Source organism: Phoca vitulina, unplaced genomic scaffold, assembly GCF_004348235.1.
Source record: "Phoca vitulina isolate PV1807 unplaced genomic scaffold, GSC_HSeal_1.0 scaffold9, whole genome shotgun sequence".
Classification (NCBI taxonomy): Eukaryota; Metazoa; Chordata; class Mammalia; order Carnivora; family Phocidae; genus Phoca; species Phoca vitulina.
Genome location: NW_022589712.1, coordinates 15668493 through 15686498, shown reverse-complemented (window position 1 = coordinate 15686498; position 18006 = coordinate 15668493). Strand labels below are relative to the sequence as shown.

Genomic DNA, 18006 nt, shown 5'->3' with positions numbered 1-18006 from the left:
AATATTTCTATACACTTAGCATTTCCCTGTATAATACAAATAATCCTATATATAATACAAATAATCCTGTTTTCATCAGCAGCTTTACCCAAGTCAGACCCACTTGTAGAGGAAAGGCCAAGCTAGGGACATACCAAAGAGAAGCGGAGGAGAAAGAAGTGGCAAATTGAGGGTTCACTCTTCGTTTATACAAAATGAGAAGTAAGGCAAACTGTGGTTTCAGCACCTTTGGGGCTTAGGGATAGGGTAGAGGTCAGGAGGTGGGAACATTAGAATTATTCCTCATTATTTGTTACCTTTTCCCTAGAAAATATGCTACCAGACATCTCAAGGGTATCTTTCCTCTGTCAACAGTAGAGTGATAGCCAGGAACATAGATTCTAGTGAAAATAGTTAAAAGTGCCTGATTTGTTTTTTTTTCTTCACATCAAATTTTCCAATAATGTATCACTAATAATATATCCATTTTTTAAACAGAAAAAGCCTATACTGAAAATAAGCCAAGGAAAAAATATGTGCATGCCTCCTTTTCAAGGTTGTTTTCTTAACTTGGAGCTTTTTACAAATGTAAACATGAATTACTGGTCTTTTCAGCGTGTTCTCATTTTATTGTCTTAAAATTGGATCCTTTCAAGGTCCAGTCCTGTTGGACAGGCATGGGGTAGGGGGGGCTAGTCTTACGCTCCTGTCTGTGTCACAACTACCACAGGAAACATAGAAAGCAGGACCGTGCGGACCATTCCTGCCTCCACGCCCAGCAATAGAGCCTCAGGATCAGTGAGAGGAACATTGCACCTGTCACCCTAAATATAAAGATCATTGTTGATAACACTGAGCTTGCGGTCATTGTTCCTTGTGAGCTCCCTGTGCTGATTGCACCAACGCTGAGCAGAATGGAGCCAGGCTTGAATAATCATGACATTGATCTTTCAGGAAACCAGTAGGACTAGACATGAATGTAAAAACAGCAGGTCTAGCCTCCTCCCTTCTTAGATAAGAAACCTGAAAAGTAGAGTCTGGGCCAGTGACCCTTGGATGTTTTGACCAAAATTGAGAGCCTCAAGTACATTTTTTATCACACATGCATGTGCGCACACATGTGTGCATGTACAAAAAAACTGAATCACGCCTTCTGAAACAATACTACTTACTCTTGTGTGATGTATCTTAATATTTCCTATACTGTTTCTTTTTCTCTTTTTAATTCTGGGTGCAACCCCATACGTTGATTTTGTGACCCACTAATGGGTCTCTGCCTTCAGTTTGGATAATCCCAGCTCTGCCTGTTTGTTGAATACATTGTCATCTTCCAGCTTTCAAGTTTAAAATGTTTTCTTCTGTCTGTCTTAGTTTCTTCTATTAGAAGTTGCCCTACTAGGAATGTTGATGTATTTCATTTGTTCTCAAGCTCCATGATCATAGTTTCACTTGCTGGGTTTCTTGTACTTGCAGAAAAAGCTATTATAGGTTTTTTTATGTTTCCCGCCCCCCCCCACCCCGCCCCGGGAAGCTTTCAGATAAATATATTTCTCTTTTGACCTCTTTACTTTTGTCTTCCTTGTGTTTGTTTTCATAAAATGCTCCATGAAAATTGTCCTATTTCATCTTTTGATTATTGTAGGGTGAGACATGTTAGGAGCAAATCCTTTCCGAATTGGCCTCTCTTTTGAGTTATTTTCCTTGTGTCCAGTTCTTGGGAGCAGCAAGAGAACAGCTCTGCCCCCATGCAGTCATCCGAAATTCCAGGCCTCTAGCCAGAACTCTGGGACGCCATTGTTTGCTAAAAACAGAAGGGTTAAAACCCTGGTCATGGCGATGACATTGTACAAATGCTCATGATTGCAACAAGAAGATGGGAACTATTTGGATAATGGATTCATGAATTTAATTCAGTTGGACTTTATAAGGGAGGTAAAAATAACATGTATAATTTAATTTTCATCTTCAACATTTTTTTCCAAAATTAAATTTCACTTTGGTCAAAATTATTTTATAAAATAGGATGATTAATGACGGTTTCAAATAATGGGAACCAGCATCTATAACTAATTAATTCCAGAGGAAGGAAATTCTGGGTCTTGACACCAAAGCGCATCTTAGTGGCATTACTGGTATTTCCAACGTTTTTTTTTTTTTTGTCATTACTGAAAACTATGGTTCAAGTTGATCTCTGTCCTTTTTATACTTTGCTTATCTTTTTCTTTCCTTTCCCCAGATACATCCTCTATAACTTTCTCATGCATTCTATACTACTACCAAAATTCTCTAATATATGTATATAAGCATTGCCATCACCAAAAGGGTAAGTGGAAAGGCTCAGGCTAGTATGAATACTGTTTAATTACTGATTTCTTTATGTGGGTCTCCTAATATGTGCCTGGTTGGTTCTACATATTCTTAGGGAAATTTCACCTTAAGACATTGAATAAAAGCAAAGAAGAACATAGATTAAATAGACAAATCCAAAAGAGCAGAAGGGATTTGATTTTTTATAAAATTTCATAGACTTAAGGTGATTTGGATCCTCAAAATTAATATGTGACTTTGAATGGAGTGTTCCCTGAGTTTATCTGCAAACAGTTGCAGCTGGATAGACATGTTTACATAGGGCAGAAGGAGTCGGTTTGAAGAGTCTAGTTTCCACTTGCTTTAGCACTATTCAGGAATTATAGCCCATGATGCTTCAGAAGGAAGTCTAGTCCAGCATATTCCTTGCTTCCTCCTGTACAAAGGTTTTATTTTTATTTCTGATTTGTTGGGAGAAAATAAGTGCTGACTACATGGAGGCTACAGTTTCATTCCTCCCTCTGTTGAGAAGAAATTCTTCCGAGGATCCAGTTAGCAGAGTCGGCCCTGTGCAGACATATTTCTTACCTCAACCCCTTTTGAGCCAAGTGGATTTGCAAGGACTAGTTTTCCGTGAGCCCTCTCGCAGTCCATAAACTCAAGTTCATGTCCAAAAGGAATGGGGTACTCAGTATGTCATCTATTTGATACCTATGTTTTTGCATTTATCATAAAGAAAAAAAACTATTGCCGTTATAAATTGGCTATGAAATCTGAAAGTTTTGATATTCTGAGGACACATGGAATCGAGGGCTCCTTAGTTACCCAGCAGGTGGAAATTCCGCTAGTAATCCTCGGGACAGCATCAGGCATATCAAGTAGCCAGAAACTCAGGGAAAAATGATCTTGGTGCCTCAGTTTAACTTTGTCTCAGAGCCAAGGAGGGGTTTCCCCAAGGTAAAAACAAACATGAGAATTTAGATCTAAAGCAGTTGTTGCCTTTTCTCCCACTGCGTACGTGGTGATAACGGGAACGTGCAAGAGAATGGGCGTTGTTCGTTTCCCCAACCAGTCATGGGAAGGCAGATGCCTGGCTGGAGGAGGCTGGGAAGTCAAGTCTTGGGGGCTGACTCTCCCAGTGGAAGGGGGCCATTTGGTTCTCGGGAGGCCAGGTGGCCGAGTGAGTGTTCTCTGCTGTGGCCCATTGCTGCGTTGGGTACCAAGCCCAATGGAACTGGTCTGGGGAGCTTCGTCTCTGGGAGCTCTTTCCTTGTTCTCTCGTAAACTCCCCGCTGCTGCCCAGGACTTGGCCCTGTTGGCACACAGACCAAAAAGTAAGAGAGGATTGTGATTCACAATCCCTAGATTATTTGCTCCAAGAGAGAAAACAAATTTATGGATTCCGTTTAAAAAAGAAAGAAAGGCATATCATAATGAACAAGACTCCAGATTACACGCTTTCTGTTACCACAGCAGACCCATATTGCAATGAGAAAACAAGTCACCAATCAGAGTTCAGGAAAAGAATTCAGAGCTACGTTTCCTGTACCAAAATATTGAAGTACAAGGTGTCAAGATTTTCGCTGGAAGCACCACCTACCAAGCAGTTCAGCTGGAGAAATGCGGCGTGATTAGTTGGCTCGTGGACAGGACGGCAGGGCAGGGACACGGGCATAGACCGCAGTCAGACGGGCCTTGGTTTCGACCTGAGCTCCATCCGTCAGGGCAGTGTGAGCTTGGGAAGAAGGGTTTATCCTTAGCCTTACAAGCCGTATGTGACAGGTCAAGGTCCCTCGCAGGTACTGAAGGGTGAAACAAGACAGACGCCGTCTAGTATGTTGCCTGACACACAGGCAGTGCTTAGTGAATCAGTCTCTGTGCTCTCCCTGTGCCCAGTCTCTAATTAGATAGCTTTCCCCATCGTATATGTTTCTTCTTGGCAGGAAGACCGACCACTGCTCCCACCTGTGTTGTTCCATATTGATTTTGTTCTGTCCATCCTTCCTTTCTTTCTCGGTGAGGGGAGTGCAGCATCCCAGTGAGGCGCTCGCTACTTTTCATCTCCAGGAACTGCCGTGGTGTAGTGAGCATGCAGAAATTATACTGCCATTATCCTATTTCAGGAACTTATGGTATATACAGGTATCGTTAACATAACAATTTTATATAATTTTTTTTATTCCGGCGTCTAATGGATTTGTAACATTCTCAGGAAGAGTATCTAGAAAGTATAAGACTCCTTCGTCATGCTTGAACCACAGCAATAACAACCTCTGTTGTTATTTTGGTAGATAATTCTAGTTTTGGGGTTTTTTCAGAAGGGGGTTGGTGAGAATGCTGTGCATTGTAGGATATCTGGCAGCATCCCTGGCCTCTACTTCCTAGATGCCAATTACGACAACCAAAAATGACTGCAGACATTGCCAAATGTCTCGTGGAGGGGGAGGGGGAGGGGGTGGGCAGAATCAGCCCCCATTAGAGAACTACTGACCTATCCTTAAGGTTTGTGATTCCATAGTAATGGGTTCAGTAAATGTACCAAAGCATGAACCATTCAGAAGTCAGTGTGCTACCCCTGAAGCTAATAATGCAGTGTATGTTCACTAAATTGAGTTTAAATTGAAAAAAATTTTTTTAAAAAGAAGTAAATGTAAAACAGACTTGAATTCAAATTTGCTATGTAGTGGCAAATAAATAAAAATTTTGAAATACCAGAGGGAATTCAAGCAAGAAAAAGTACAATGGGGAGAAGTCAGAAAGATGTTCCTTTTTAATGAGGTGATTCATATTTCTGATCTTGGTCATGTTAAAAATGTACTCTGTTTCCTCCCTAAATGAAGACATGAGTACATACATGAGTGCTTAAGGGCCAGGCAATATAATAGAGGTTCAGTAATTGTTAGATGAGAAAAAATGGAGGTTTTTCCTTAATGCTGAGATGCATGTGTTTAATTAAAAGTGCAGAAAGCGTGTAGTGCAGAAGAGAGCTCTGAGCTGAGCATCCGAGGGACCCGGGACACCATCTCAGGAAGGTAACTGGCCAGGCACTTGGGAGCCCCGAGGAAGTTCGTTCCCTCAGAACTCTAGAATTTTGTGAACCCATGATTTTTAGGTCCCCCCTATGAGGTAGTGATGTAAATGCTTTTTTTTTTTTTTTGTAAGTTAGCTGATTGGTACTTGCTTATCTGAGTCCTCATTGTGATGAAAATCTTCAATGCATTGTGTACTGCACATTGGACACATGATAGGATAATTTGACATAGAAAAATCATCCCTCTGCCTCATCGAAGAATTTCATAGACACGGTATGTGCCTGCCAGTCGTGTTTTATTGCCGTTTCTGTTCAGTTTGTCCGGTGTGACTCAGCGCCCTCGCAGAGCCGCACGGAAAGCAGGAGCCTGGTTGTGCAGGATCGGTTGTCACTTTCCACCTGAACCTTGAGCTCTGTTTCCTGCGAAAGTGCTAACAGTCTTTGTCCAAACAGCTAGTCCCTTCCCAGCGCAGACCCACCGACACTTCCTTTCTGAACAGATTATGGGTTATAAAGTTTGAGTCAAGCCTTGCTACCAAATCATGACCTAACAGCTTCTGTGCTTACACAGAAGAGTATCAGTCAGTTTCCTGTTTTCCGTCATGTTGTAAGGTGAATAGCTGTGACCTCTGCCCCCCCCCCCCAAAAGAGATTGCCAAGACAAATAATTGTTGTGGCACACACAAACATTTTCCTGCGAGCCTTTTTAAATATGCAGCTTTCAGAAAAGCATATTACATGCTTTTCAAGAATGCAAAGTCATAGTAAGTGTCCCTGCCTCATGACTCAAGAACAGCTGTCTATTAAAGTCAACATTAAGTAACTCTTTAGCATGTACGTCTTTTAAAATTTATCAATAGCAGCAAATAGGGTAAGTGACTAAATTGCTTATTTCACATCACTAGGAAAACTTAACTTACAGGTTGCTCTGTTGACCATTCTCAGGAAGCGTCTGGGAACTGGAACCTGCCGGTGGGAGTGGCTTGTCCCCTGCTCACGTCAATACACAGATACACAGCAGTGCGCGCTGTCCATTTCCAAGCTGATACGTGTGGATGTCGCCTTAGGAAGTGGTGCTTCCTTGTGTGATTAGTGACTGTGCTCCAGCACACCTTTTCCACACTGTTTTCCTTAGCAGCCAGATATTCAAAAACAAGTAACCTAGAAAATGATTCCATGCCATATTTCAGAGCAGTCTGCAAAGTGTGAGAATCTGGCACTTTCTTCTGTTTTCTACACATTATTTGCCTCCATATTTCCTTTGCATTGGGAAGTCACAGCCCTTGGACCTTTATTACTGTATCCTGTTTCCTTCCCCAACTGCAGTTCTCTTTGTTGCTGCTTTTCTTTTTTTTTTTTCAGTTTGTCTCTTAAAATATGAAATTAAGCTTAGCTGGCCCATGTAGACATCTGCATGGTCATACCTTTATCAGATATGACATTTACACCTTTTATTAAGCCTATTTTGCTACTGTCAGGGAAAAAGGAAGCATGATAGGGAGATATAAGAACATTGTTAATTATTTAATTTTATTTTTTGTATCTTCCTGTCTCCACTGAACGATGGCCCTGACTCGATCACCACTGGCTCTGAATCCCACTCCGCTAGTTTCTTCACATCTCTGATAATTCGTTCATTTGTGTGCGCCAGGTACCGTGACAGGTAGCAGACATACAGAGATGAGGAGGACATGGTCCCTGTCCTCTGAGTGGGAGATGCCACCTAAGTCTAATTGGGATGCCGCATGCAGAGATAGGTATGGGCCCGGTGAAGGAGCAAACCAGAGGGCCGGGAGGGGCAGGAGGGCTGACCATCTCCCCTGAGAGGATTGGGGCAAACTTCTGGAGCATCTGGGCCGAGGCTTGGACAATGAGTTAAAGAAGAGAGGTGGGAGAGAGGAACACTCCAGTTGTTCCCATCTGGAGGAGGGTCAGAGGTGACAAACATAGTATGTGTGGGCTCTGCAGGAAGCTTGATATTAGTAAAGCACAAGATTTCAGGCAGAGTGAACATGGACATAGGCGTGTGCTTGAGGTTACATCGGGGTGGCCTTAGTTTTTATGATAAGGAACTTGAATGTTTTCCTTGAGGCAGTAGTGAGCAGATGAAGGTAGGAGAGCATGGCGACTACATGGCGAAGTTGAAGGAAGAGAAGAGATGGTTTTTGAAGTGAACTTGAGCTTGCAGCTTTTCAGGGGAATGAAAGGATTATAAATGAACTGTGCTATTAATACATTTGTGACCAAGTGTTAGAAAACTTTGCTATTCTCCTGCTCCCTTTTTGTTTGTTTTAGAGATACACACATTCATCCAGTGCCTACTGGTATGCCTTGCAGTGTCAGTCTCTCAAACAGACATGACCCCTTTCCTCTTGGAGCTTAGTCTAATAGGGGAGCTTCAAGTGGAAAAGGCATCCAACTGGAAAGACCTTGACCAAATGCTGCACACGTTCATCTACTTCCAGCTACAGGGCAACACAGAGCAGTTTTTCCAATATAACAACATTGAAAAAAAACACACACGCCGCTCTGTTACTTGTATCCCTACTCCTCAGAGCTGATCAGACCAGAGAACAGGTCATGCTGGGTGAGGTAACGGACTTCTCCGGTCATCATGGATCATTTCTCTTCATCTTCCCAAGCTGATTTCTGCTCTTGCTCTCTCCTTTACCTGTGAATCCCTTCACTCCTCCCTAACCTCCCTCCACCCCCAACTCCTTACTTCTCTGCCTGGAGAAATCCTATTGTCCCCCAGAGCCTGACTCCATCATCCCCATTCTCCAACCCTACCCTGCAACATCCCCGTGCACCACGTCCCCCTTCTCTGCAGTCCAATAGCAGACAGTCTCTCCCCCTCAGCTCCCTGGAATGCTTGATGTTAGGGACCCTAATCCTGGGCCATTACCCTGAGCAAAATGCCTGGATGTAGCAGGAATTCAACAAATGCTTAAGAATTGAGTATGATTTCTAGCAAGTGGGAGAATTGTTCTCTTGGTAATAATGATGCGGACCATTTCTGTAAGCTCCCACTGTGCACCATAAAGCAGTAACAGAGTACTGGACATGTGCTATCTCGCTTAATTCCCCCAACAAGTCAGATGAGGACATTGAGATTCTAATAGGTTAAGTAACTCACCAGCATTCTCTTGTTGGTTGTCACTGTTCAGTTGACAGCTCATATGCACAGCTGTCCGGACTGGACACGGTCTGTCTGATACTAACCAGGAGGATGGTCACCTTTCCCCTACCGGGAGCCCACTCTGTAAGGACCATTGACAAAACCAACTGAACATTCCTCTTCTGGGGGCCACTGTACCACTACCATGCTAAAGTCACCACTGCTTTTCCCAGGGGGTACCACTGAGATAGGGGTTGTTACTGTCCATGATCTCTCGTTTTGACCACCACTAATCAAATCACTAGAATTGTCCCAAATAGTGGTAAAAAGGAATGTCTTTTGCTTCTTTAGCTCATTCTGCTATATTACTTATTCAAAGAAAATAAAATAAAGGACAAAGTGACTTTATAGCTAAATTCATTCCAAATTGAATATTTTTAAAGAAATACTTTTCAATTTGTCAAAAGCATATCAACAGTCATAAAAATTTTTTACATCCTCTGGCACCATGCTCTCACCCTTGGGAATTTATTCCAAGAATATAATTTGAAAGAGGTTAAATCTCATATGCACAGATATTTTGCAGCATTATTTATATTGGAAACAACCCAAATGTCTAATAACAGGGGGAACAGTTTTGTAAATCTTGATACATCAACCTAACAAAATTATAAGCTGCCACTTAAGATCATAAATTTTGAAAGTTTGTAGTACAGGGAGAAAACTCTGAAAATTTTAAAGTGAAGGAGCAAACTACAAAATTCTACCCTATTCTGTAAAAATTATACAGGCATATGAAGTACTTAAAGGAAACCATAAAGAATTAGAATGACGGGTTGATGTATTTAGAATTTGAAATTATATGTGACATGATTTTATTTTCTGAATTCTTGTTAAAATGTGTGCATTCAGTGACTGCTCAAAACAAATATCTTCGTTCATTCACATTTTAAATGTTTTGATTTTATCTTAGTAATTTTTTTACTGCCAATCCCTGTCTCTTCCAAAAATTATGGCCTTGGTTGGACAGTCAATATATAGTGCATATTTCATAAATGTTTACTTCCTGTTGCATTTAGATTATTCTTTTCCTAGAGTGTGCGTCTCAAATTTTAGTGGGCATTCATCTCATCTGGGGATCTCATTAAAATGCTTATTCTGATTCACTGGGTCTGGGGTACCTAAAATCTGTGTTTCTCATAAGCCCCCTGGTGGTGCTGGTGCTGCCCATCCCAGAGCTCTCCTCTGTGTGTGGAAATGATGCTGCTGACCACATGCCAGTCAATAGTCATATCTTGGAAGGCAATGTTAGGAATTCTCTCAAGCTACCTCCACAGTAACATTTCTAGCAATTTGGGGGCAGAGGAGGGGATGGCTAAAGATGAATGTCGTCTGTGCTTACGGAAGAAAGATGCTATGTTATCAAGCCTGATGATTAATCTTCTTAAGCTACTCAACTAACTTGAATTTTGTCAATAGACAGAAATGACCAGGTGGCATTAAATAAATGATTCTATGCATGTGTAAAACAGTAAGAAGGGTCTTCTATGGCAATCATGCTAGCAGTGTCCTTTGATGCAGCCTGGAACCCAGTTAAAAAGTTGACACCATCTGTGGTAAGAAATGCTTTGTTTTGGGTGTCCATACTGGAAGAAGAATCTTGGCCTTGGCAATGAATCCTTAAGGCATGGTGGTCTAAAGCAGAGTGGGGAGCCATCTTTTTAGAGAATGGAGGGAAGAGGAACATTTTCTATGACTGTGGGAAAATCGGTGTCCCGTTGCATAGGAACAAGATGCAATGCATAGGAACAAGGTGGTGGGGAATTTCAGCTGTCCTTTGAACCCGAGTCATACCGACGATGGCCAAAACTTACTCTTGTTTTGAGAAGATGATAGCAAGTTTCCACCTTGATTCTCCACAGTAACTGAAGCTGGCTTTGGTGCTGATATTGGAATGGAGAAATTTTTCAACATCAAGTGCCGAGCATCTGGCTTGGTGCCCAACGCGGTCGTGCTGGTGGCCACGGTGCGCGCTCTGAAGATGCACGGAGGCGGGCCAAGCGTAAGTCTCCTACTTCCTTCCCAGCAAAACACGTTTTATGTATTTATTTTTTTAAAGATTTTATTTATTCATTTGATAGAGAGATAGAGAGCACAAGTAGGCAGAGTGGCAGGCAGAGGCAGAGGGAGAAGCAGGCTGTCCGCTGAGCGGGGAGCCGGACACGGGGCTCAATCCCAGGACCCCAGGATCATGACCTGAGCCAAAGGCATATGCTTAACCGACTGAGCCACCCAGGCGCCCTGCAAAACATGTTTTAAAATTAAGAGGAAGCAGAATTTCACATCTGAAACCTTCAAACCCGCTCCATAGCTGCAGTATTTTTATACGTCTCCTTTTTCACATGTCACCATTTTGAGGCACTTACCATTTGGTAAATTCCGGTAAATGGTGACACTCACAAAGTCATTTCTAAGCAGTATTTTGGGAAGGAGCATAATGTGAGCACTTTTGAGTCCCAAGATTTATACCTGAACCTCAGGTCAACATTTTATAACCCTATGGTGATGGGAGGATGGAAGCTCTTGTTCCTCAGCAGAGAACATAAGGATTAGAGTGATTGCTTTTGTGGGTGAGGTTTTTAGTGTTTGTACAGATAGTTTTTTGGTTCACTGATGCAGTGTCTCATCAGATTTCATCTAGAACTATTTTCCTTCTGTTTCTGCTTATTCTGATTTCACTTTATAGCTCTGTTATAGCACTGAATTATTTCTAAAAGAGCTTTGCTTGGAAAAGATGCCCTATTTTAACATTTTTTACAGACTTTTGGTATTAATCTGTCATATATGTAATTCACATACATCTGAAAGAAAATTTTTTCTTTTTTCATTTTGAGGTTTCTTTCAAAGGGAGAATAAGAAATGTTATACTGAGTAACATACTTCATCTTTGAAATAAAATTAAGTTGGAGTGTCATTATCATTTATAATATTGTTATATTAGACAAACTACCAAATCTGATTGCTTAATTGGTAATACTGTGTATACAGAAGTCACATAATCAATGATTATTACATAGCAAATAACATTTTTGCCATCATGAAATACATCTCTGATGGGCACTGTATAATCATGTTAGCAATTCTTTGTCCTAGGAGAGGCTGACATTATTTTATCCCATTTTATAGAGAAGGGATTTGAGGTTCAAACCAGTTTGGGGAATGTGAGCAGTGTGACCTGGCCTGCTGAGAGCCAGATCTGAAGTCTGAGGTTTAGATCCAAATTCCTTTCTCTGTCCACCAGGCAGAGCTGAGCATTAATGAAGGTTAAACATTTTCTGAATCCCAAATCCACTAGTAAAACCAAACATTTCAGTAGTTCATTGTAGCCGAAAGCTTCATCATTAATTCAGGTATAAGACTGACACATGTATCATTAAGCAGTAGATCCTAAAGAATTCTGATTTTGTTCGAAACACCATTTGTTGCTACAATGACTCCTTAACTTTAGATTTTGAATCTGTATACCAATTTCCATTTCTCCCTCACTGTTTTGCACCCTGAACATTATAAAATCAAAAGACTTTGATACTGGAAAGGGCTTAGAGATTGTCTGAGTCTGGCTCAGTCCTTGTAAAGATGAAATGACTAAGCTAACAGAAGGATTCAGTGATTTGCTTCCTATCATCCATCTTCTTAAGGGACTAACCAGACTCTTGAGTTCTAGTCGAGTGTTTTTCCATAGTCTCCTTTCTGTCCCATAAAAATTCTCTATGTGATTTATAATCCTATTTTAGTTCCTCTTAATGTATGTGCTTGTTTTACAGTGGTTGCTTTTCCCTCTGACCTTACTCTTGTACGTCTTCCACTTCACATCATGGTTCCAGCCCAGTGATTGTTAACAGGGCTCACGATTGGTAGGCACAGATCTGGGTGGAGAATGATAGAAGGAAAGGATCGGGAAGCCTGGGAAAGCTTAGTATCCCTCTCCTGAGCTCCAGAAGAGCCTTCCACATCACACTGGTTTATGACTGTCTCTGTGTGTCTCCCTTCTCTACTCTGAATTCCTTGAGATCAGGGACTATGTCTTATTGTGTGTATCCCTAATAGAGCTATAAAGGCTGTATCCAGGAAGTGTTTTCAACAACTAAATGATAAATGAACTTTCATCTTCTTAATCCTATACTCTGTATTGTCCATCTCAGTGTCTTTCCTTCTTACTTGAAACAACTCTGTGGTAATGTTTTTGATCCATTATAATTTCTACTTCCTTTGGGTATCATTACACAAATAACCATGGCAGCCTCTTATGTTTATTCAGCTTGTTTTTTTTCCATAATCTGTGCAGTGGAAAATCCTGTCACCCTTGAACTTGCCCATTTTAGCCCCAATAATTCTAAATTCATATCCTGTCTTCCAAAGTGCTGACCATTCATGCTGCAATGTAAGAACTAACATTGTTATACTTATGGATCTTGACATCCTTTACCATTAATTCTTTAAAATACATTGTATTAAGAACCAATATGCTGTGTATTTATGCGAAAAGAGATTTATTATAAGGAATTGGCTCACACATCTCTGGAGGCTAACAAGTCCAAAATCTACAGAGTCAGTCAGCAGGCTGAAGATTTAGGAGGGCTCATGTTCCAGTTCCAGTCCCACTCTGAAGGCAGTCCGCTGGAGAACTTTTCTTGCACAGAATCTTTTTGTTCTACTAGGGCCTTCAACTGATTGGATACAGACCACCCACATGGTGTGCGTGGAGTAGAAGGCATGGCACGGATCTGTTTTACTCAGAGTCCACGAGTTTAAATGTTATTCTCACCCCAAAGACACCCCACAGAAACACTCAGAATAATGTTTGACCAACTATCTCCTACCCTGTGGCACAAACTGATACCTAAAATTAACCATCACACCCATTGCTACTGATTTTCTTGCATGGTGCAATCACCAGATCTTCTTTTCTTTCTTTTTTTTTTTTTATATTAATAACCAATTGGTCTAGTACTATTTATTTAAATAGTCCCTCCTTCTGTCTTATCTTTAGGCCTACTTTGTGATACATGTGTAGGTCTTCTTCTGGAATCTCTCTTCGGTTCTGCTGGTCTATTTACATATAATTGTGTCTGTGCTGCCCTGATACCTTTATGGCAAACTCCACACCAGGGTGTTCTGTTTCTTCATGCGTGCCTGGCCCGGTATTGGTCCTTTTGACTTCCATATGTATTTTAGAATTAGCTCATAAAGTTCCATAAAGAATCTTTTCAGGATTTTTATTGGAAGGGCATCGTATCAATAGATCAATTTAGGGAAATTTGACAGGTTGCCGTCTAAGATGATGGGAATGCCTCTTCACTGATTTGGGTCTTTTTAAGTGTATTTTAATAACGATTTACAGTTTGTTCCACAAACGGCTTCTTCATCTTTTTATGGATTTGCTACTGTGTACTTTACATTCTTGTATAGTTTAACAGGTTACTTCTGGATTCTTATATGTTACTTTTATGTCCACTGACTTTTTAAAGTTAAGGTGTAATGGACACACAACTTTATATTAGTTTTAAGTGTGAAATAGAATGATTGGACATTTGTATACATTACAAAAGGATCACAAATCTAGTTAGCATCTGTCGCCATGCATAGTTAAAAATTTTTCTTGCAGTGAGGGCTTTTAAGATCTACTCTCGGGGCGCCTGAGTGGCTCATTGGTTAAGCATCTGCCTTCAGCTCAGGTCATATCTCGGAGTCCTGGGATCAAGCCCTGCATCATCAGGTTCCCTGCTCAGCAGGGAGTCTGCTTCTCCCTCCTTCTGCCCCTCTCCCTGCTTGTGCACATGCGCGCGCGCTCTCTCTCTCTCTCTATCTCAAATAAATAAATAAAATCTTAAAAAAAATCTACTCTCAGCAACTTTCAAGTATGCAATACAGTATTATTAAGTACAGTCACAGGCTATACATTACATCCCTGTGACTTTAGAATTGTCTTAGTAATTGTACTAATTTATCTGTAGACATTTGAGAGTTCCATGTGGGCAGTCATGTCTGAAAATAATGACAGTTCTGTTTCTTCCTTTCTAATCTTTATACTTTTTTCTTGTCGCTAACTAGGTCTTTCTAGTTGGCAGTGCAGTATTAGATAGGGGTGGTAATAGTAAGCCTCCTTTTATTATCCTGATCTGGAAGAGAATATGTTTAATACTTCTTCACTACATATGATTTTTCTGTAGGTTTGTAGTATATATTTTTTATCAAATTAAGGAAACTGGCTTCTATTCTTATTTTGCCAAGATTTTATTCTAAATAAATGTTGAATAACTTTCTTTGTCTATTGAGATATGTTTTTTCTCTTTAATCTATTAATATTACAAATTATATTACTTACTCAACTTTAATACTTCATCTTTAAACTGCCCTTGCCACCCCCTACATTGTTGTGAGAAATAGGCCCCAAAACGGGGAAAGTAATGGCAGTTACTTTAACATTATTTAGAATTACTTTAACATTATTTAGAATTTATTGAGAATGATGGGTACACCTTATATAAGTCAGGTTTCACTCAAATTATAAGTTCCATTTTATGCTAGGATAATGGGCACCAGTAAGAAAGTTCTCAATGTTGGCTCAAGTTAGAATCACCTATACTGATCCTGGGTCTCACTCCCAGAAATCCTGGTTAAATTGGTCTGGACATCAGTGGTTTTTTTTTAAAGATTTTATTTATTTATTTGACAGAAAGATAGCGAGAGCAGGAACACAAGCAGGGGGAGCGGGAGAGGGAGAAGCAGGCTTCCTGCCGAGCAGGGAGCCCTATGTGGGGCTCAATCCCAGGACCCTGGGATCATGACCTGAACCGAAGGCAGACGCCCAACTACTGAGCCACCCAGGCGCCCACATCAGTGTTTTTTAAAAGCTTCCAATAAGACTTATGTTCAGCTAGGGCTGCCAGTTGTTGGTTTAAAAGTACATTTTGTGCTTTTAAATGCACCTTTTCAAAAAGTGACCATGATTTGTTTTTCCTTTAGATCTTTATCAGAGTAAGCTTTTTTTTTTTTTTTTAACAACAACAAAAAAGGACAGGATAAAGTGGTCAAGATTCCCAGTAACAATAAATAAATCTTCCTCCTTCAGTGTTTAGTACGATGCCAATTAACCACCATTTATTTTTTTAAAGAGAAGAAAACCAAGCCCCCAGATTGGCAAACACATTGGCAAGTTGCTGATTTCCAAGCGAGTTACCCTTGTCAAATCCACTCAAATCTTTTCAATATATTTGGGCTTTTCAACACGCCCAGCCTGCTGGGTACAGTTAAGTAAAAGGCGTTTGCTCTGAGGGTTCCCTGCTACCGTTCTGTACCCTTGTGGATGTATTTGGCTTCCATGGGAGTGGGTCCAGGAGATGAAGTGGGGGTTGTGCATCTGCTGGGTGGTGGCGTGCCCAGGATTGGAGGTGGGTGCAGATGTGTGGGCAAGAGGTAGGGTGGGAGAAAGGAAGTCCTTCAGCCCCTGCAGAAACAAACACTGCAGTCCAGTAGGGCTCATTCGGATGCATTTGCCATGAAGCTGCTAGAAATTCAACCTACCTGGCTACTCTTAAATGCAACAAGTATCAGAATAAGCATTCTAATGGGTTTTTTCTTCATTTTTGCCTTTTCTTGTCTCAGGTAACTGCTGGTGTCCCGCTAAAGAAAGAATATACAGAGGAGGTAAGAGCAGGTGTTTTGAAGGCTTATGTGCAGAACCATTTAAGTCCAGTTAACCATTGTCTGGCCACTGAATCTCAATCAGTCAATGAGTCCTCCCCCAGTGGCCTCTTGGGAAACTGCTTTTCTCATGATCCCGGAGGAAATGGGTGGGGGCGAGGGATAAAGTCCATTCATTTAACATTCATCAATTAAGAAATGATGGATGTAGGAGTCACACATGTACTGTTTCCTACCCTCTGAGCAGCCATCAGACAGGAGCCCAGTCTCCAGCACAGAAACAAATAGGAAGCTTACACCCGTGTATTCTTCTGCTAAGGAAAAAACTGGCTTTTGGAGCATATACATTTGGCTCTAATCACTCACTTGAGTGCTTGACTCTTGGGTAAATAGACTTTGATTTACTGGCAACAGGACCTCTTAGCTCCTCCAGGTGGCACCCGGGATTTGAGCCGGGAATGGCCGGGCCACGCTCCCCACCCTCCCGGGGCCCTGTACCAACCTACAAGAGAACGAGCACATTGCTTGTGCCCTGGCCACCAGTCAGCAGCAGAAATAGCCGCCTGGCTCAAGACCTCGATACACCATTGGACCCAGACTGATTCCAGAAATTATTGTGAAAATGAGCCTCCTCCTTCTGTAAGCCACCTTTTCTTGGAGGAAAAAGTGTTTTATGGGCTTGTTTAATAGCTTCTAGGACAGTAAAGGGAGCAAGATGGAAGCAAAACCCGCCAGAGTGGACTGGCCAGTTAAGTTTGGCAGCATTGGTGGGAGGCGTACATGGGGGTCTGGTTTTCTTCCAGAACATCCAGCTGGTGGCAGACGGCTGCTGTAACCTTCAGAAGCAGATTCAGATTGCTCAGCTCTTTGGGGTTCCCGTTATTGTGGCTCTGAATGTCTTCAAGTAAGTGAAGCCCCCCACTTAAAATATGTTCCTCTTGCTGGGCCACCGTGTGAACTCTTGTTTGTGTCTCGAGGGTGTTTGGTCTTTCTCGGCTTCATCTAAAACTATATAGAAATATTCTGCTCCTTCTGTTTGTTTGTTTGGTTTGGGTTGGGTTGGTTTCATTTTAACAGAAGTTTCCCAAATGTTTATGGGAAATGAAATCTATATAGTGAGTTAACATTTCCTTGGCTTTTATTTTATTTTTTTTTTAAATTCCACCCGGCATTTCTGTCTGAAAGACTGTGGATGATCAAAGGGTTATGTTATGGGATTTTCTCAATAAAACCCTTAACAACTTGAAATATTTGAGTCCTGTTGGAGAGGTTTTTTTTTTCCCGCCAATGCTTTTCTTTAAGTCTGATTTATCTAAACACAACGTAACCACTTTTGATGTTGAGAATATATTCAGTGTTAGGGAGCAAAGTTCTGTATGAACGGTTAGTCTTTCTTTAAAAACATCACTAAATGAATACAGATGCAAAACCACAAATGTTTTCATCACTAGGACTGACACCCGCGCTGAGATTGACTTAGTTTGTGAGCTCGCGAAGCGGGCTGGCGCCTTTGATGCGGTCCCCTGCTATCACTGGTCCGTCGGTGGGAAAGGGACGGTGCAGCTGGCTCGGGCTGTGAGAGATGCTGCCAATAAGGGAAGCCGTTTCCGGTTCCTGTATGATGTTCAGGTAGGCTCCACCTCCCCTGTGCATCGGGCCAGTGGCGGGGTGGCGGGGCGGGGGTGGGGTGAGGCGCACAGCTTGTCCCGTCCAGATACGGAAAGTGCAGGGGAAAGAGGTTGAACCACCTGACCAAGGCCCATGGCCACGGGCAGAAGCTATCCTTGCCCCAGGGCCTGTGCTCCCAGAGCTACCCTCTACTTCCCAGGAGCAGGCCTGAGCGAGGAGGGGCTTTGGGGAACAGGAT

The 18006-nt window shown here is 41.6% G+C and overlaps 1 protein-coding gene across 2 annotated transcripts in view; it reads left to right on the top strand.

Moving 5' to 3' along the window:
• The window catches only part of MTHFD1L (methylenetetrahydrofolate dehydrogenase (NADP+ dependent) 1 like), a 182811-nt gene that overhangs the window by 98233 nt on the left and 66572 nt on the right, over nt 1-18006 (top strand). For both annotated transcript variants that reach the window (XM_032407668.1, XM_032407667.1), the window contains 4 exons: nt 10358-10497; nt 16101-16142; nt 16943-17043; nt 17591-17768. In XM_032407668.1, coding sequence (XP_032263559.1) covers nt 10358-10497; nt 16101-16142; nt 16943-17043; nt 17591-17768 — 461 coding nt within the window. The remainder of the gene's footprint in view (nt 1-10357; nt 10498-16100; nt 16143-16942; nt 17044-17590; nt 17769-18006) is intronic.